This window comes from Dreissena polymorpha, chromosome 1, assembly GCF_020536995.1.
Source record: "Dreissena polymorpha isolate Duluth1 chromosome 1, UMN_Dpol_1.0, whole genome shotgun sequence".
In the NCBI taxonomy this organism is placed as follows: domain Eukaryota; kingdom Metazoa; phylum Mollusca; class Bivalvia; order Myida; family Dreissenidae; genus Dreissena; species Dreissena polymorpha.
In genome coordinates this window covers 7,701,731-7,723,050 of record NC_068355.1, presented here as the reverse complement: position 1 = coordinate 7,723,050, position 21,320 = coordinate 7,701,731, and the positions used below count along the sequence as shown (strand labels likewise).

General features: G+C 36.3%; 1 protein-coding gene across 1 annotated transcript in view; it reads right to left on the bottom strand.

Moving 5' to 3' along the window:
• Positions 1–2,923: 2,923 nt before the first annotated feature.
• LOC127869947 (protein strawberry notch homolog 1-like) overlaps positions 2,924–21,320 on the bottom strand; it is a 62,469-nt gene continuing 44,072 nt past the window's right edge. The window contains exons 12-18 of the mRNA XM_052412609.1: positions 20,392–20,489; positions 15,364–15,503; positions 13,003–13,185; positions 12,467–12,655; positions 11,174–11,310; positions 10,457–10,585; positions 2,924–3,133 (exon numbers count right to left, since the gene is read on the bottom strand). Of these exons, the coding sequence (XP_052268569.1) occupies positions 2,939–3,133; positions 10,457–10,585; positions 11,174–11,310; positions 12,467–12,655; positions 13,003–13,185; positions 15,364–15,503; positions 20,392–20,489 (1,071 nt within the window). The 3' untranslated portion in view covers positions 2,924–2,938. The remainder of the gene's footprint in view (positions 3,134–10,456; positions 10,586–11,173; positions 11,311–12,466; positions 12,656–13,002; positions 13,186–15,363; positions 15,504–20,391; positions 20,490–21,320) is intronic.

The window sequence follows — 21,320 nt, the reverse complement described above, 5'->3', positions numbered from 1 at the left end:
TTTTGGATTTCCAGCATGGAACTGCTTTTTTTGTTGTTGTTGAAAACGTATCGCCCATAATAAAATAAAAAGAGGCAAAAGCTAGGTAGCTAACCTGAGAACCAAATTACTTAAATCTAAACAACCTTTGTGATGTTTGTTTAATAGCTGTGTCTCCTGACCTTGCTTTTAAATTTATTATATATATATATATATAAAATTAGAACCATTTTTTAAATAGATAAAAAATTGATAAAATGTCATACTGATTGTGCAAAAAAGGGACTTCTACAGTGTACACAAAGTTTCACAACAGCCTAATAGGGAAACTACACCATCCACAATTAGGATTTTTTTCAATACAACCCCACCATTAAAAAAAAAAATAGGCAGAGATATCAATCTAACAAAATTCTGAGCAAGTTTCATGAAGATAAGACAAAAATGTGATTTCTATATTAATCGCAATGTAGCCGTATAAAGAAACTTGCCCACCTCCTGTCAGCAATGTTTTCTAATGACCTGAACCATTTTTAATTCAGTCATGAAATAATTAGAACATAAGTTCTGTGTACATTGGACAATGATGTGGCTTCTAAAGGTAAATGTTGTCAATGCACATTTCACTACAGATAAAATACGATGACCAAAGCTTAATATAAATAATAAAAATTATTAAAAAAAAAAAAAAGCTATTAAAAAAATTTTTATAGTAAATTCATTTTAATAAGTAAATACTTACCTGCTATCGTTGAGTCCCACCTCCCCCCCGCTCTTCGTCTAATATTTTCATACTGTTTATTGGAATAAGAGTGATGGATTCTGGGGTAATATCCCGTTTTTGGTTGCACTGCACTATGTGACTGTTCCGACCTATACGGGTTTATGAAAAGTGTGGGATTCGGACAGAAAGTTTCCGGATAAATACGATCCTTCGGAGTAAGTAGCTATCTAGATAGCAGGTAACGTATTAAGCTATTAAAACGAGTGATGGGAAATCTCAACGAGGCAGCTGGCCAATTTATTCGGCATTGGAAAGACTAAGGAGTTAATTGTTATTTTTTCTGTCTCTTCATTTGCTTGGCTCTATGCTATCATTTGATAGTTGGACATGAATCACTTAATGAGTTTTTTATGCAGCTTATAACCTATTACGTAGACTATAGGAAAGTATTGAAAAGCAGGATGTGAAAGTGAAAAGCTTTCTAAGCAGACGACAATAGACTCTTTCTTAAAGTAAATCTAAAGGATAGTGACATGATGAAAAGTACATGTACATGTATATTCACTTCTTGTTTGAAAAGCCGGACATATTATTTTTGTACACTGCATAAATTAATTACTGTTATATTTTATGCAAAAATATTAAAATTCTTTGAATATTAACATTTTTGTATTATCTGTCCATCAAATTAATGAAAACTCAGAATTAAGACCACCTCGCTATTAAGACCACTTTTCAAAAGTTTCACAGTAGGTCTTCATAGCGAGGTTTCACTGTATATGCGCATTTGTGTTATATGTGTGTTTTAATTTAATGTGTGTTGCGATACAGCTGGGAAGTTCAATTCTATGGCAAAGATATGTCTTTTGGTAGAGCTTCTTTCACAATTGATACAACCATGTTATTGACATATTTAAGTTTTACTAAAACTTAAGTAATGTGCAGGTTGTTCTCAACAAACTTAAATTGTATGCAGACTAATGGACTGACAGACAAACTAAACAATAGTGATCCTAATATACCCCTCTCAATTGTATGCAGACAAATGGACTGACAGACAAACTAAACAATAGTGATCCTAATATACCCCCTCTCAATTGTATGCAGACTAATGGACTGACAGACAAACTAAACAATAGTGATCCTAATATACCCCTCTCAAGACTAATGGAGACAGACAAACTAAACAATAGTGATCCTAATATACCCCCTCTCAATTGTATGCAGACAAATGGACTGACAGACAAACTAAACAATAGTGATCCTAATATACCCCCTCTCAATTGTATGCAGACTAATGGACTGTCACACAAACTAAACAATAGTGATCCTAATATACCCCCTCTCAAGACTAATGGACTGACAGACAAACTAAACAATAGTGATCCTAATATACCCCCTCCCAAGACTTATGAACTGACAGACAAACTAAACAATAGTGATCCTAATATACCCCCTCTCAAGACTAATGGACTGACAGACAAACTAAACAATAGTGATCCTAATATACCCCCTCTCAATTGTATGCAGACTAATGGACTGACAAACTTAACAATAGTGATCCTAATTTACCCCCTCTCAATTGTATGCAGATTAATGGACTGACAGACAAACTAAACAATAGTGATCCTAATATACCCCCTCTCAATTGTATGCAGACTAATGGACTTACAGACTACTAGACAATAGTGATCCTAATATACCCCCTCTCAATTGTATGCAGACTAATGGACTGACAGACAACAAACTAAACAATAGTGATCCTAATATATGATCCTAATATACCCCCTCTCAATTGTATGCAGACTAATGGACTGACCAACAAACTAAACAATAGTGATCTTAAAATACCCCCTCTCAGTTGTATGCAGACAAATGGACTGACAGACAAACTAAACAATAGTGATCCTAATATACCCCCTCTGAAGCTTGAGGGGATATTATAGTTTACCAGAAACATCCCCAAAACATTACAACTACAGTCAATGCCATGGTAACAACAGTGATTACCACTGCCGTGGCAACAACAGTGTTTACCAAACTGCTGCCATGGCAACAACAGTGTTAACCTAACTGCTGCCATGGTAACAACAGTGCTTACCAAACCGCTGGATGGCCCTAGTCAATGCCATGGCAACAACAGTGCTTACCAAACTGCTGTCATGGCAACAACAGTGCTTACCAAACTGCTGCCGTGGTAACAACAGTGCTTACCAAACTGCTGGATGGCCCTAGTCAATGCCATAGCAACAACAGTGCTGACCAAACTGCTGCCATGGTTACAACAGTGCTTACCAACTGCTGGATGGCCCTATCTGCACTCCACGGCAACTCCAGGGTGATATGGACACGGCGGCGCTGGTTGATTGCTCGCCTGTCTGCCTGCAGGGAAATACCTGAGCTGGCTGCCTCGGATATGATAGCTATGTTCTGAAAGACATTGTAGACTTGATTAGAAATGTAATACTTTCAAAGAGTTTTATGTATTGATGAAAACTCATGACGAAAAACATTCAGTGTCATTTTTATTTTTCTCGTCATCGTTGATTTTGAGAGATTACATGACCCAGAGACACGTTTAAGGATTGGATGCGATCCGTAATGCTTAACAAGAGCACCGCATAAGGGTGCCAACGCTCGGCTGCAGATGCATTTATGAACAAGAGCACCGCCTTGCGAGTGCAGACCGCTCATCTTTTTCTTTTAAAGGTGAAGGGACTCTCATTTTCAATCACAAAGGAGGGAGGGGTGGAGTGAAGAGGGGGTTGTATAGTGTGGGGTGTGGACATTTATTACATTATCTTCCAAAAATGCGAAAAAAAACGCAAAAAAAATTATAAAAAATTCGGGGGTGGGGTGGGGGGGGGTGGGGGAGTGGGTGGGGGGATTCTTGGGTGCGATGTTTGGACGGTATTTCAAACATAAAATAATAAAAAATAAAATTTGTGTTTTTTTAACCGTTTCAAAAAAAAAAAAAATTGTGGGGGTGGGGTGGGGGGGGGGTATAGTGTGAGGGTGTGTTGTGGTAATTTGTGAGATGTTCTTAAAAAAAAAAAAAAAAAATTTAGCGGGGGGATTCGGGTGGGGGGGGGGGGTGGTGGGTGGGGGGATTCTTGGGTGCGATGGTTGGACAGTATTTCAAACATAAAATAATAAAAATAAATATTTGTGTTTTTTAACCGTTTAAAAAAAAAACAAGGACTGTTTGTTAAACATGCATGCCCCCCATATGGGCTGTCCATTGTAGTGGCAGCCATTGTGTGAATACGATTTTGTCACTGTGACCTTGACCTTTGACCTAGTGACCTGAAAATCAATAGGGGTCATCTGCGGGTCACGATCAATGTACCTATGAAGTGTCATGATCCTAGGCAAAAGCGTTCTTGAGTAATCATCCAAAATCATTTTACTATTTCAGGTCACCGTGATATCATTTTACTATTCAGGTCACCGTGACCTTGACCTTTGACCTTGTGACCTCAAAATCAATAGGGGTCATCTGCAAGTCATGATCAATCTACCTATGAAGTTTCATGATCCTAGGCGTATGCGTTCTTGAGTTATCATCCGAAAACCATTTTACTATTTTGGGTCAATATGACCTTGACCATTGACCTTGTGACCTCAAAATCAATAGGGGTCATCTGCGAGTCATGATCAATCTAACCATGAAGTTTCATGATCCTAGGTGTATGCGTTCTTGAGTTATCATCCAAACCATTTTACTATTTCGGGTCACCGTGACATTGACCTTTGACCTAGTGACCTCAAAATCAATAGGGGTCATCTGCAAGTTATGATCAATCTACCCATGAAGTTTCATGATCCTAGGTGTATGCGTTCTTGAGTTATTATTCAAAAACATTTTACTATTTCTGGTCACCGTGACCTTGACCTTTGACCTAGTGACCTCAAAATCAATAGGGGTCATCTGCGAGTCATGATCAATCTACCCATGAAGTTTCATGATCCTAGGTGTATGCGTTCTTGAGTTATCATCCAGAAACCATTTTACATTTGGGTCACCGTGACCTTGACCTTTGACCTAGTGACCTCAAAATCAATAGGGGTCATCTGCAAGTCATGATCATCTACCATGAAGTTTCATGAAAAAAAATAAAATAGGGGGGGGGGAGGGGGGGGGGGGGCAAGGGGGATGGTTTGGGTGGAGTCTATTGTGGTATGTGAGGTAAGAGTAGTTTTGTCAAAGTATCAATCAAATCTAATCATAAATAAAGAAGTTATGGCAATTTTAGCAATATTTAATAGTTTGACCTTGAGAGTCAAGGTCATTCAAAGGTCAAGGTAAAATTCAACTTGCAAGGTACAGTAACCTCATGATAGCATGAAAGTATTTGAAGTTTGAAAGCACTAGCCTTGATACTTAGGAAGTAAAGTGGATCGAAACACAAAATTTAACCATGTATTCAAAGTTACTAAGTAAAAAAAGGGTCATAATTCCGTAAAAATGACAACCAGAGTTATGCAACTTGTCCTTTTACTGTACCCTTATGATAGTTTGCGAGTGTTCCAAGTATGAAAGCAATATCTATGATACTTTAGGGGTAAAGTGGACCAAAACACAAAAACTTAACCAAATTTTCAATTTTCTAAGTATAAAAAGGGCACATAATTCTGTCAAAATGCCAGTCAGAGTTACATTACTTTGCCTGCACAGTCCCCTTATGATAGTTAATAAGTGTTGCAAGTATGAAAGCAATAGCTTTGATACTTAGGAAAAAAATGGACCTAAACACAAACTTAACCAAAATTTTCAATTTTCTAAGTATATAAAGGGCACATAATTCTGTCAAAATGCACGTCAGAGTTATCTAACTTTGCCTGCCCAGTCCCCTCATTATAGTAAGTAATTGTACCAAGTTGAATGCAATAGCATTGATACTTTCTGAGAAAAGTGGACCTAAACGCAAAACTTAACAAAAAATTTCAATTTTCTAAGTATAACAAGATGTGTTTGTGAAACACAATGTCCCCCTATATGATGTTTGACCTTGAAGGATGACCTTGACCCCTATATGATGTTTGACATTGAAGGATGACCTTGACCTTGACCCTTCACCACTCAAAATGTGCAGCTCCATGAGATACACATGCATTTCAAATATAAAATTGCTAGCTTCAATATTGCAGAAGTGACATTACATGAGCAATTTTGACCCATATATTGACCTTGAAGGATGACCTGACCTTGACCTTTCAGCACTCAAAATGTGCAGCTCCATGAGATACACATGCATGCCAATATCAAGTTGCTATCTTCAAATTGCAAAGTATTCATAAAATAAGCGATTTGGGCCACATTATATTTGACCTACTCTGACCTTGAAGGATACCTTGACCTTCACACCACTCAAATGTGCAGCTCCATGAGATACACATGCATGCCAAATATCAAGTTGCTATCTTCAATATTGCAAAAGTACTCATAAAATGAGCGATTTTGGCCACATCTATTTGACAATTGACCTTGAAGGATGACCTTGACCTTTCACCACTCAAAATGTGCAGCTCCATGAAACACAATGTCCCCCTATATGATGTTTGACCTTGAAGGATGACCTTGACCCCTATATGATGTTTGACTTGAAGGATGACCTTGACCTTGACCCTTGACCTTGACCCTTCACCACTCAAAATGTGCAGCTCCATGAGATACACATGCATTTCAAATATAAAATTGCTAGCTTCAATATTGCAGAAGTGACATTACATGAGCAATTTTGACCCATATATTTGACCTTGAAGGATGACCTTGACCTTGACCTTTCAGCACTCAAAATGTGCAGCTCCATGAGATACACATGCATGCCAAATATCAAGTTGCTATCTTCAAAATTGCAAAAGTATTCATAAAATAAGCGATTTGGGCCACATATATTGACCTCTGACCTTGAAGGATGACCTTGACCTTGACCTTTCACACTCAAAATGTGCAGCTCCATGAGATACACATGCATGCCAAATATCAGTTGCTATCTTCAATATTGCAAAAGTACTCATAAAATGAGCGATTTTGGCCACATCTATTTGACAATTGACCTTGAAGGATGACCTTGACCTTTCACCACTCAAAATGTGCAGCTCCATGAGATACACATGCATGCCAAATATCAAGTTGCTATCTTGAATATTGAAATACTGCAAAACGTGTACATTAAATTAGCGATTTTGACCCATATATTTGACCTTTGACCGTGAAGGATGACCTTGACCTTTCACCACTCAAAATGTGCAGCTCCATGAGATACATATGCATGCCAAATATCAAGTTGCTATCTTCAATATTGCAAAAGTTATTGCAAATGTTAAAGTTGGCGCAAACCAACCAACCAACCAACCAACCAACCAACAGACCAACAGACCAACCAACAGACAGGGCAAAAACAATATGTCCCCCACTACTATAGTGGGGGACATAAAAAGGGCAAATAATGCTGTCAAAATGCACGCCAGAGTTATCTAACTTTGTCTGCCCAGTCCCCTCATGATAGTTAGTAAGTGTACCAAGTTTGAATGCAATAGCATTGATACTTTCTGAGAAAAGTGGACCTAAACGCAAAACAACGCCGACGCCAAGGTGATGACAATAGCTCATTTTTTTTTTTCAAAAAATAGATGAGCTAATAAATGAAAGCTTGTAAGAATTAAAAAAATAATTTTAGAGGTCACAGTGACCTTGACCTTTGACCTTGTGACCCAAAAATGGGTGTGGCCTGTAGAACTCATAAAGGTGCATCTACATATGAAGTTGTAGGTGGAAGCACTTTTGATTTTGTAGCAAAATGTCAAGGTTTAAGCACAACGCCGGCGGACGGCGGATGACGAGCTGGCTATGACAATACCTTGGGTTTTCTCCGAAAACAGCCGAGCTAAAAATGGCCTTGAAACAGTTACAAATTATCGGCTGTTGAACTGCTTTGCAATCCAGAAACTGATTTTCATCACACCCCCATCTATTAATTTCCCCTAAAATTTTCTTCAATCATTCAAGTGACCTCTGCACAGCTCGGTATACATGAGATAAGGGAATCACATCTACATTTTTGCTAAATGAAATGCAAACAATATAATGCTGTTGTATAACTTTTGTTTATGCAGTTAATATATTATACCTTAAAAAACATAATTAACCACCTAATCATTCTGAAATTTAAAAGTAAACACTTGTCCAAATAGTTCTATAAAGTATGCAATAAATTTTCAAAATGAAGTAATTAAAATCCACTATTCTTTTAGTTATCAAATTCTAGGTTACACACTATCTCATTCTATGTTTACTATTATAAGATTATTTTTTATTCCAATGAAAGGGCTGTTAATAATTGTTTTATTTGAAAATATTGTTTCATGTGTAATACACACTGAATATTTGCAAAAGCAGAATCTTTAGATTTCACATGATCTTTTATCCTTTTTCATTTTATGAATAGAAAAAAATATATAAAATTGCTGCACAATTTCCTATTGAACTTGCTGCTAAGATGTATCTATTGTTTAAGAAAGACTGCATAGTGGATACATTTCTGAATCAGTTGTTTTAGTCTTTATAGGTTAACTATATTTTAAGTGCTTAAAAAAATCAAATAAGGAAAGGTGAAATGTTAAAGTCAGTGATTTCTTTTGCTTTTTTTGTTACAGCCTGTGTCATTTGGATTGGGAAAATTAGCGCGATAAATCATGAAATTGGGAAACATTATAAATATGATTATAAGAACAGAATTAAAGTTGCTAAGTTCATGTTTGACAGCATTTTTATATTATAAAGTGTTGCTTTAATGTTTTCTTACAATGAATACAAGTAAGTTAATATGCTTCCACATGCATATTAAACTTGCAATAATCTATGAATTCTTAAATATACCATTTAATCATAACCTCTTTAAGACTATGAATTTAATTCAGCATTAAAAAATCAAAAATCATATAATGGTGAAAACATTTGCAAATATTAACAAACACGTTTTAGTGTTCTTGCTGTGTAAATGATGTATTAAATAGAGTTAAAATAATATATTTCATTTGTTTACCTTTCAATATCTTGCACTTGACATCCTCAGTTCCATGCTATTTTAGCAAATTGTACAGCTTGACAAACATAATAAAGCAGAATATGCATATGAATCTGATTATACACAGATCCACTAACATATCAATCAAATCATGTTTGTCTCTTTTACTTTTCGAACGCTACTTATCTTAAATGCTTTAACTTTGTGAGTAGACTAACTCCAATTTCCCAACACTGATTTCCGCACATTCACTGTGAAGATTTCTAATAAATATTTGTTGTTTTTTATCTTAAACGTTGTATTTTGCGTTAAATGACACACGCATGAAATTATTCCCTAATTACCATATGATATCTGTAGTTAATTTGAATGTTATTTATCATTTTCGCTGCTCATGGCAAATTTCTCTTCTGCTTGCCGCAATCTTGAAGGTGTGAAGAAACAGGCGTTAACAATCGGGATACATCGACTATCGTCGGTATCCTCCGCAATATAGAGAGATGTGTGGATAGCACGTACAATTGTATTCGGCTACATTCGCGAACAATACGTAAGTCAGTTGTCGTTCGGCGACAACTAGACAAGCTCGATCGGCACTCGTTGTACGAAATTAACGCAAAATGACATTGTAATCTTATTGGCTTTAATGGGAAAATTTGGTCATTTTTTGGGAAATTTTGGTCAGATTTTTGGGAAAAAAAACGTCATTTTTTGCCATTGGGAAGCAGCCGAATATCGGCGGTAATTTTGGGCAAAAAATATCACTGAAAATTATGAGAAAATATTGCACATAGACCCAACTCATAATGTCACATCAAATATTGATTTTTTGAAGCAGCTTTCAAAGAATTAGTTAATATAAATAAACATTGTGTATGGCAAATAATTCTACAAAAAGCAACTTCAAACAAGATGTGTTTGTGAAACACAATGTCCCCCTATATGATGTTTGACATTGTAGGATGACCTTGACCTTGTGAAGGATGACCTTGACCTTTCACCACTCAAAATGTGCAGCTCCATGAGATACACATGCATGCCAAATATCAAGTTGCTATCTTCAATATTGAAAAAGTATTCATAAAATAAGCGATTTGGGCCACATATATTTGACCTCTGACCTTGAAGGATGACCTTGACCTTTCACCACTCAAAATGAGCAGCTCCATGAGATGCACATGCATGCCAAATATCAAGTTGCTATCTTCAATATTGCAAAAGTATTCATAAAATGAGCGATTTTGGCCACATATAATTGACCTCTGACCTTGAAGGATGACCTTGACATTTCACCACTCTAAATGTGCAGCTCCATGAGATACACATGCATGCCAAATATCAAGTTGCTATCTTCAATATTGCAAAAGTATTCATAAAATGAGCGATTTTGGCCACATATAATTGACCTCTGACCTTGAAGGATGACCTTGACCTTTCACCACTCAAAATGTGCAGCTTCATGAGATACACATGCATGCCAAATATGAAGTTGCTATCTTCAATATAGTTAAAGTTATTGCAAAATGTTAAAGTTGGCGCAAACAGACAGACCAACAGACCAACAGACAGACCAACAGACAGGGCAAAAACAATCTGTCCCCCACTACTATAGTGGGGGACATAAAAATAGTGTGAATGTTTCTAATTTTTGTAGAAGTTTTCCTGCAAAACAAGAATCAACTCCATTTAAAGGTAAGACCCAGGAAATGCCAAGAGAACTCACCTTTTCCCCATCCATGAAGCGTTGCTTCTCTGTGAGGTTGAGTATTTCCAGGGGAACATCATTTTCACTGCGTGACTCATAGTTGATGCCTTCGTCTGTACACACAACTCGACCCTTCCTACCCGTCATCTGTGCAGATTAGAAATATACATGTATGTGCATTAATGTATTCCTTTATCATAGTTTCACTGGTACAGTGTTTAAATAGCATTAAAAATCTACAATTGAGCCCTGATGGCCTAGAAGGGCTCATCTTAGTACATGGTGCACCAATTGTCGAGGAATTGACCTTGTCACAAAGTTATTGATCTCACTTAATCAAGATTTAAACATGTCTTTGATTTTGTCAACATAACCATTCTATCAAAGTGTATTAAGATAAATAGTAAATATAGCTTCTAAAATGGTAATATAACTCCACAGAAGCATCCTAGATCTCAATTGTGTCTTGTTCTGAGAAAACTCGGCATAATGCATGTGCGTAAAGTGTTGTCCCAGATAAGCCTGGGCAGTATGCACAGGTTAATCAGGGACGACACTTTCCGCTTAAATTAGATTTTCGGTAAAAAGGGACTTCCTTTAAACGAAAAATACCATTTAAGAAGAAAGTGTTGTCCCTGATTAGCCTGTGCGGACTGCACAGGCTAATCTGGGACGACACTTTACGCACATGCTTTATGCCCAGTTTTCTCAGAACACGACTAAATTAGCCCCTACCTCAGCGACATTCTCCACTCCTCCCAGGTCATCAATCAGCTGGTCAAGTGTGTTGGGTGGCAGTTTCTCCCCCAACAGCTCAACACGCTCCAGTAGCTCTCGCTTCATAGCAAACACCTTCTCTATAGCATCACCACCTACAACATTAATGCATGTCAATATTCCAAGATTTTAATAGTGGATAACAGGAAAAAGGGACAAACTTGTCACAAAACCAGGTTTTCAAAAAAAAAATTATTAAAGTCTGATAAAGGGAGACAATTCAAAATGTGCATTGTTACTGATTGTTCCTAGTTACCCCCCTTGTGTCAAATTCAATCTATTTTTAATTGTGGCGACCTTGACCTTGGAGACATCGAAAAAATTATTTTGCATGACACACCGTCTAATGATTGTGAACAAATGTACCGACTAATTTTAAAATCTCACAATGAAGGACATTGTTTTGGCCCGGACAAGCTCATCTATGGCCATTTTTGACCTTTTAACTCAAAGTGTGACCTTGACCTTGGAGATATCGACGTAATTCTTTTGCATGAAACACCGTCTTATGATGGTGAACAAATGTGCCAAATGATTTTAAAGTCCACTAAAGATTTTTGCAAATGTATTTCAATAACTTGAGATATTTGCAAAAATAAAGTTCTTAACGATGACAATCTGTCCAGCCCGTGTGTAAATCCCTGAAAACCCTGTTCATTCTGCACCCTGATTATTAATAAGGATTAGTGAAAAAGTTAATCAACCCCTTACAATACGTGTAAAATACCATTAAAACATAATTATTATTGATTCACTGTCCTTCCCCCAAACAAGAAAGTGTTGTCTAGGAACTGGAGTTTAGTCTAATTGCAAGAAATACCATTATACAACACTATCTACTGAAAATGTTCAAAGACAAACCTGTTTTGATTTATGTATCAATAGACATATGCATAGTCAGATTCATATGCACATTGTTTTACTTTTGTCACATTACACAGTCTTCAGCAAATATGTTAAGAACACTTGTGTAAACTCTACTAAATACTATGATAACCTTACAATACCTCTGAAAAGTGTATGTTTATATTTATTAATATTTTTACGACATTGCCGATCACATGCTTCCATTTTACCTCAAATATTTTTAAAAACTTTTTTCCAGGCCTTTTCCCCCACATTGGTAGAAAAACCCTGAGGTTACTGTTCCTTCATTTATCCTTCAGACTACACAGGCTTATCTGGGACGACACTTTACGCACCTGCATTATGCACAGTTTTCTCAGAACCCGACTCAATTGTTTTAGTTACCTGGATGGATAGTTCCATCTGCACCATGCTGACTTTCCTTCTTAAGTAAACCAGCAGAAGCCAAAGCACTTGTGAATTCATCTTCCTCATCCTTCTTCTTTTCTTTCTTGTTCTTCTTCTCCTTTTTCTTCTTCTCTTTCTTAACCTTTGCTTTCTTTGCTTTGGCTTTTGATTTTTTCAACCATGGATCTAAAGATACAAAAATCAATTAATGCATCAAAAAGAAATTAATATGGGTCAATGCTTGGGCGAAAATCCCTCTTAAGAAATAATAACTAATTTATAACTTTGCAACATGTATCAAAATGGAAATAACTGTTTATTAACAAAAGCTCAAATGTCATCTATGGTCTCTATAAAAACCAAGAATTTCTTTGAATTCACATCCCCCACCAAATAAATGTTGTGACGGACGGACAATGCCAATTCTATATCCCTCCGCCTTTAGCAGAAGTATAAAATATATACTTTTGACATGCTTTGTAATGACAAGAAAACAATGAATATACCTGTCACAACTTCAAAAGATTGCATACCATCATCACTGTCGGAACCATCACCAAATGGATTGAAGTTGTCATTGTCCTCATCATCATCATTGTCATCATCCTCATCTGAAGTATCACTTAAACTGAGATCAAAGTCGCTGTCCTCTTCACTGTCTGATGAAGAATCACTTTCGCCTTTTTGTTTTTTGGTACTATTTCCTACCATTGATTCTGGAAATAATGAAAAATAGAACAATCATTGCAACACCTATGTTAACTATAAGAAATTTTGTAAAACTGATGGATGCTCCTTAATAATGTGTTCATTGAATGAATGAGTTTATGAGCAGAAACATATTTGTATTCAAGGGGCAAAAACTCCATGGAAACTCGCTGAAGCAAAACCATATGACAATAGATATATGTTCACCCTGTAGGGATATTGCATATTAAATTAAATAATTTGTGACTGCTATCTGACATAGAAACGTAACATTTATTTGACAGCGTCATATTATTAATCAAAGTGCAATAAATGCCTAAAAAATTATTGGAACAGAACAAGATGAAAATATATCCCCATTTATGGCAGCATAACAACAGCACCATTTTTCTAAGCTTTGAATGAGATGCAGTAGACTATTTTCTGGGACTCTTAACATATGTGATGAAAGCCTACCCTCTAGCTGTCCCTTGTGGGATCAGTTTCTATGCATATATGTGTCTTGTTCTGAGACAACTGGGCTTAATACATGTGCGTAAAGTGTCGTCCCAGATTAGCCTGTGCAGTCTGCACTGTGATTTTTGTCATGATTGATTTTGGGATATTCAGGTAGACGGTAGGATTGTGACTAGAATTATAATTCAAATTTATTTATTTGTCCAGTAAAATATGAAGAAAGACCACTTACAGACCTGTTTACCCTACCGATTGCTTCTCAGTAGTATGGAGGGCATCTCTCAGTAGTTTTGGGGTTGTGTCAGTAGTTTTAACCTTTTCAATCATTTTGAGCATTAAAACACCATGACTGGGTCACATATCAGTTTAATGGTAAATAAAGCATTAGATGAATTTACTTGCGAATAATTTAATCTGTTCAGTGATTGTTTTGGCTTTTATTTGTTACAGCCTGTGCCATTTGGATTGGGAAAATGAGCGTGATAAATCATGAAATTGGAAAAAATAGCGCGATAAACCATGAAATTGGATAAAATAGCGCGATAAACCATGAAATTGGGAAACATTAAAGGATATAAATATGATTATAAGTAACAGAATTGTTTTTTAGTGCATGTTTGACAGCATTTTATATTATAAAGTGCTGCTTTAACATCTTCTTACAATGAAGACAATATTTAGTTATTATCCATTCACATGCATATTAAACTTGCAATAATCTATAGATTCTTAAATACACAATTTGATCATAAGCTCTTTAAGATTAGCTATTAATTTAATTCAGTATTTTTTAAATTAAATATCATAAGGGGAAAACATAAACAGATATTGACAAACACCCTTTAGTGTTCCTGTTGTGTTAATGATGTATTAAATGGAGTTAAAATAATATATTTTATTTGTTTACCTTTCAATATCTTGCACTTGACAACCTCAGTTCAATGCTATTTCATTAAACTGTACAGCGTAACAAACATAATAAACAGAATATGCATATGAATCTGAGTATACACAGATCCACTTATATATAAATCAAATCATATTTGTCTCTTTCCATTTTCGAACGATACTCATTGTGAGTAGACTGAACACCAATTTTCCAACACTCGTTTCCGTGACGCACATTCACTGTACAGATTTCTGATTAATATTTGTTGTTGTTTTACATCTCAAACGTAGTATTTTGCATTAATTAACACACGCATTACATTATTCCCTAATGACCATATATTATCAGTTGTTAATTTGAATGGTATTTATTATTTTCGCCGTTAATCGCAATTTCTCGTCTGCTTGCCGCCATCTTGGACGTGTGTAAATCAGGCGCGCTCAATCCCGATACATCGACTATCGTCGGTATTCTCCGCAATAGAGAGAGATGTGTATACTGAATAGCAATGTAAAATCGTATATATTCGGCTAAATTTGCGAACCAATACGTAATTCAGTTGAATTTTAACGTTTCTTACTACACAAGCGCCAAAATGATTATGATTGATAAATTACCCGAAAAGACCGAAAATAAGGAAAAGTACGATTAAAAACTGAAATTTGACCATTTTGATCGATGGCTCCGTAGTTTTTCAGTACAAATCTGTAATGCGTAGTTTAGCCAAATTATCCTTAGTGACTACGGCGAATCCGTAGAAGTAAACAGGTCTGCACTTATTATTTTGGTGGACACTCTTCAACCACATTTGTCCTACGTGCTAAGTGTGAAGGGAGCATACCTCTCTTCCGTTTCAGGCCATTTGTGGAGGAGTTGCTGTCCTCATTGTATACAGAGTTGTTTCCCAGCCCAAACACATCAAAAAACTTCTTCTGATCAGGAGCTGGGAAATGTTTCTCTATTACTGTCTGAATCACTCCCCTGCAAGAAGATGAATTTAATAGAACTGTTTGAATAACAGCTATTAAAAATGGTAAGTGTTGATATAACCAAATCTACCAGTGAAGTCAAGTCTCCTTTTCAAAACTAACACAGATTCAACAATGTTTTTTTAAGTGAAATAAAAAGGTGACAGCTAAAGAAACTAGAGCTTTGTCACAGACGTGACGAATACCCCCACATGTCGTATTGACACATAATATTTTGCATGTCGTCTTCACAAAAAACAGCGGACACAATGCTCAATTTTTAAAACGCACTAAGTGACCCCTTGACCTATTTTTTGACCCAGAAAGGCCAATGTTCTAACTTGGCCTAAAGATCATCTCCATAAAACTTCTGACCAAGTTTGGTGAAGATCGGATGTAAACTACTTGAATTAGAGAGCGGATACCATGCTGAATGTTAAAAAACGCACTAAGTGACCCCGTGACCTTGTTTAAGGCCCGGAATGGCCCATGTTCAAACTTGTCCTAGAGATCATCTAGATAACACTTGTGACCAAGTTTGAATGAAAACTACTTGAATTAGAGAGCAGACAACATGGTGAGGTTTAAAATGCAATAAGTACCCCATGACCCAGTTTTTGACCCGGCATGACCCATATTCAAACTTGACCTAGACATCATCTAGATACATTTTCTGACAAAGTTTGGTGAAGATTGGATGAAAACTACATGAATTAGAGAGTGGACAACATTGTGATGTTTCAAACGCACTAAGTGACCCCGTAACCTTGTTTTTGACCCGGCATGACCCATATTCAAACTTGCCCTAGACATTATCAAGATACAACTTCTGACCACTTTTGGTGAAGATTGGATAAAAACTACTTGAATTAGAGAACGGACGACATGGTGAGGTTTAAAACACACTAAGTGACCCCGTGACCTAGTTTTTCACCCGGCATGGCCCATGTTCAAACTTGACCTACACATCATCTAGTTACAACTTCTGACCAAGTGTGGTGAAGATCAGTTTTAAACGACTTGAAATAGAGAGCAGACACCATGCTCAATGTGTAAAACGTACTAAGTGATCCTGTGACCTAGTTTTTGATCTGGCATGGCCCATTTTCGAACTTGGCCTTCAGATCATCTAGATAAAACTTCTGACCAAGTTTGGTGAAGATCGGATGAAAACTACTTGAATAAGAGAGAGAACACCATGCTGAATGTTTAAAAACGCACTAAGTGACCCCATGACCTAGTTTTTGACCCGGCAAGGCTCATGTTCGAACTTGGCCTTAAGATCATCTAGATACAACTTCTGACAAAGTTTGGTGAAGATCGGATGAAAACTACTTGAATTAGAGAGCGGACAACATGCTGAATGTTTAAAACGCACTAAGTGACCCCTTGACCTAGTTTTTGAACCGGCAAGGCCCATGTTCGAACTTGGCCTAGACATCATGTAGATACAACTTCTGACCAAGTTTGGTGAAGATCGGATGAAAACTACTTGAATTGGAGAGCGGACAACATGTTGAATGTTTAAAACGCACTAAGTGACCCCGAGACCTAGTTTTTGACCCTGCAAGGCCCATGTTTGAACTTTGCCTAGACATCATGTAGATACAACTTCTGACCAAGTTTGGTGAAGATCGGATGAAAACTACTTGAATTAGAGAGCGGACACTTAATAGGGACCGACAGACAGACAGACCAACAAGTTCACTCCTATGTAACCCCCTAAACTTCGTTTGTGAGGGTATAATAAAGAATTTCTTTCTTGCAAAACAAAGATTGCTAAAATAATCAAGAAAGCAAAACAAATATTGCTAACATCATCAACCAATACTTTTATATCTCCACATGCTGCAACTCTGACTAGAAAAATGTTCAGTCTCAAATCATAAAATAGAAACTATGCCATTTGTTCAAACTGTTTATGTTACAGCCCATAATATTCAACTTACTAACAAGAGGGCCATCGTGGCACTGGTCACTAACCTGAGAAGTATTAATGATAAGTTAGGGTTGTAAACATCTTATTGTGAAAGTCAAGGATTTGTTAAGGTGTACAATTTTTTTTAATTTGTAAATGGAAACAAGATATGTGTTAGTCAGAAATGCAATGCCCCCTACTGCACAGCTATGAAATAAAATTTCTATTTATCATTTGAAGGCCTGTGGTTTATCAAAGAGATCATAGCCAGAGTTCATCATGTATAGAAATGGACATAAGTCCACAGGTATATAATGAACCAAACTATTCACAAATTAGTACAAAAATGATAATTATATAATTTACAAAAAACCTTTGACAAATCAATCATTTGAGTTATAAATAATCAAAGTAAAAAATCTGTACAGTAACAGAGAAAAGAACTTAAATTGTTGTTAAGAAAATATATAATATGAGATTTATAATTATATAAATTACTTCCCTTGAAAATAATTGTCTCTAACAAATCTCTATTTTAGGTAGCAAATAATTATAAGCCACTATCTATTTTTATTAGCAAATAATTAAAAGCCACTACCATGACTGTAGATTCACCTCTCAAAATGTGCAGCTCCATGACATACACATGCATGCCAAATATCAAGTTGCTTTGTTCAATATTGAATAATTATCTCCCTTTAAAGCTTATTACTTCCCTTTCAATTGTATTTTTGACCTTAGACCTTGAAGGATGACCTTGACGTTGAACTTTTACCACGATGTGTTTGTCAGAAACACAATGCCGCCTACTGTGCCGCTTTGATATATTTAACAAGAATATATAATTTGGCAGGTCAGATAATTATGTCCATTTAAAGCTTATTACTTCCCTTCGATTTGCTTTTTCGACCCCGTAACCCGTCATGGCCCATATTCGAACTTTACCTAGATATTGTCTAGATAGAACTTCTGACCAAGTTTGGTAAAGATCGAATAAAAACCATTTGAATTAGAGAGCAGACACGAAAAGTGTGACAGACAGACAGACTGACAGACTTACAGGCGGACAGTGTGAAAACTATATACCCCCTTTTCTTCGAAAGGGCGCATAAAAAATTGGTTTTGTTTATAATTTAGGTGCAAGCATAAGAAATTATGACTTTTTTGAGAAAGTAAATTGGACTTTTCCAATAACAAGTCTATTCTGAACAAGAGCTGTCACCATAGGATGACATATGCCTCCTATAAACGCTTTGATAGAAGTTATGAGCATTTTTCGAAACCTAAATGCGGACCCTTAGTTCAACGTCAAGGTCACAGGGGTCAAAATTTGTGTGTATATGGAAAGACCTTGTCCATATACACATGCATACCAAATATGAAGGTTATATCTCAAGGGACATAGAAGTTATGAGCATTTTTCGAAGCCTAAACGCAGATTTTGAAACCAAAACGCAGACGCTTAGTTCAAGGTCAAGGTCACAGGGGTAAAAAATATAAGTGCGCATGGAAAGGCTTTGTTCATATACACATGCATACCAAATATGAAGGTTACATCTCAAGGGACATAGAAGTTATGAGCATTTTTTAAACCTAAACAAATATTTCGAAACCCAAACGCGGACCCTAAGTTCAACGTCAAGGTCACAGGGGTCAAAATTTGTGTGCGTATGGAAAGGCCTTGTCCATATACACATGCATACCAAATATGAAGGTTACATCTCAAGGGACATAGAAGTTATGAGCATTTTTTGAAACCTAAACGCAAAGTGTGACGGAAAGACGGACGGACAGTCCGATACCTATATGCCCTCCTTCGGGGGCATAAAAAGTGCGAGCTGATACATGAAGATTGAAAAAAAAGTGACTATTAGAGTATAAACATGTTATTTTCAAATGACCTAGTTATTGAGCTTAGTGACCCAGTTTCAATCTCAGGCAAGATTTCACTAGGACAAATGTTCAGATCAAGTTTCATAAAGATGCACACGCAAAAGTGAATTCTAGAGTGCTAACAAGGTTTCACTATAGCCATTTGAGAAAATGCCAAGTCTACTGGAAGCCATGTTTTTTTAAGAACCATAACCATTTGCTAACTCAGCTAAATTATCCTTAGAACAAATGTTCTGACCAAGTTTCATAAAGTTTGGACTATAAATGTAATGCATGCCCAGCCCCCAGGAAACCATGTTTTTCAATGCACTGGAACCATTTTCAAACTCAGCCAAAATATCATAGGAACAAATGTTCTCACAAAGTTTAAAGAGGACTAAAAATGGTACTTTTATAGTGTTAACAAGGTTTAAATATAGCCATATAACCAAAAATGCCCACCCCCCCCCCCCCCTGTGGACCATGTGTTCAACAGAGCAAAACCATTTTCCAAGTCATTCAAGATATCATTAGATTTAATGTTCTGACTTAGTTTAACCAAGATTGGACAACAAATGTGACTTAGGTTAACAAAATTTCACTATAGCCATAAAAGGAAAACTGCCACGCCCCCTGGGTGACATGTTTTTCAACCAACTAGAACCAATTTTGAACAGGTCCAAGATATCATCTTGACACGTTTTCTGACCAAGTTTTAACAAAAAGTGGAAAATAAATGTGGCCTCTAGATTGCTAACAAAGTAAATATTGATGACCCAAGATGGACAAAAGGCCCTCACAAAAGCTCATCATTAGCACATTTGGCTCAGGTGAGCTTAAACGCTAATCATACGGCAGTAAGTATCTTATACCTTTTCCGCTCAAAATCGAAGTGAACATGGCTTTATGCAACATGAAAGTACCTAAAAGTCTGTTCAGGTTTTATGCTGTTTGCTGCTTATCAGTCTCATAGGTTTGGAAAATAAGCTTTTAAACGTTAATCTAGTAAGAAACGTCTAACATTTTTTACAATAGATTAAGGGCCTACAAACACTACAAAGTGCCTATCTGTGTGGTAGAGAATAAAAACTGGTCCTCCTGTAACGCTTACTTTGCAGTGGAGACAAAGTCGTTCAGTTCACCACCCATCTCTTCTAGCTGCTCCAGGGTTCTAGCCTCACCAGTAGACTGAAGGCCAATAACCACACACTGCAAGAGTTCAGCAATATCATGAAGAGTACTCTCAAACGAACAGCAGCATCTTAAACACACTTTGTAATGTGCTGCAACAGTTTTACTTTTACCTAACTCATCTCATTTTCACATATACTGTAATATCTCTTAAGTTTTCTGACACTTAAAATTAATTTTAAAAAATTGTGTCCAAAAATTTAGATACGAAATAAATATTCAAAATGTACAGATGTCGGTAAATTTAGCAACAAAAGTTAAGGTGTCTGAAAATTATAGTTATATTGAAATAAAAGCAATAAAGCAATGTACATTAATTGTGTTGTGATTTACTCTTCTATTTCTATGTTAAAGTAAATACAATTTACACACAGCATTTTTAACTCTTGCCTAAAATGTAAACAAAATAAAACATTCTGTTTCCTAAAAAGGACGAAACTGCTTCAAATGCTATTGGGTGAATCAATTGTTTTCTACCGGTATACATGGTTATTTAACCAATTACACGAATTTAATGGTCCATTGCCCTCAGGCATGCATCTGCCAAGTTGTATGACTTTAATTCGGTTGTAAAAATCAATGCTCGAAGTCACAAAATAGGCAAAACAGTGCCAAAGTCTGCAGCAAATCGCTGTAAACTATACTGTCCAAAAACTTAGAGGCATTAATTATGTACGAAAACTTGTACATGCGAAAATTAAGAGTCACGAAAAATAATTATTTTTGCTAAAAAAGAGGGTGTCTGAAAACTTGGGAGTGTCCGAAAACTAACAAGTCCGATTTCTAACCCACTCTTACTGATACCAAGATAATGTTACAAGTACAACTGTATGAAACCCAAAATCTGAG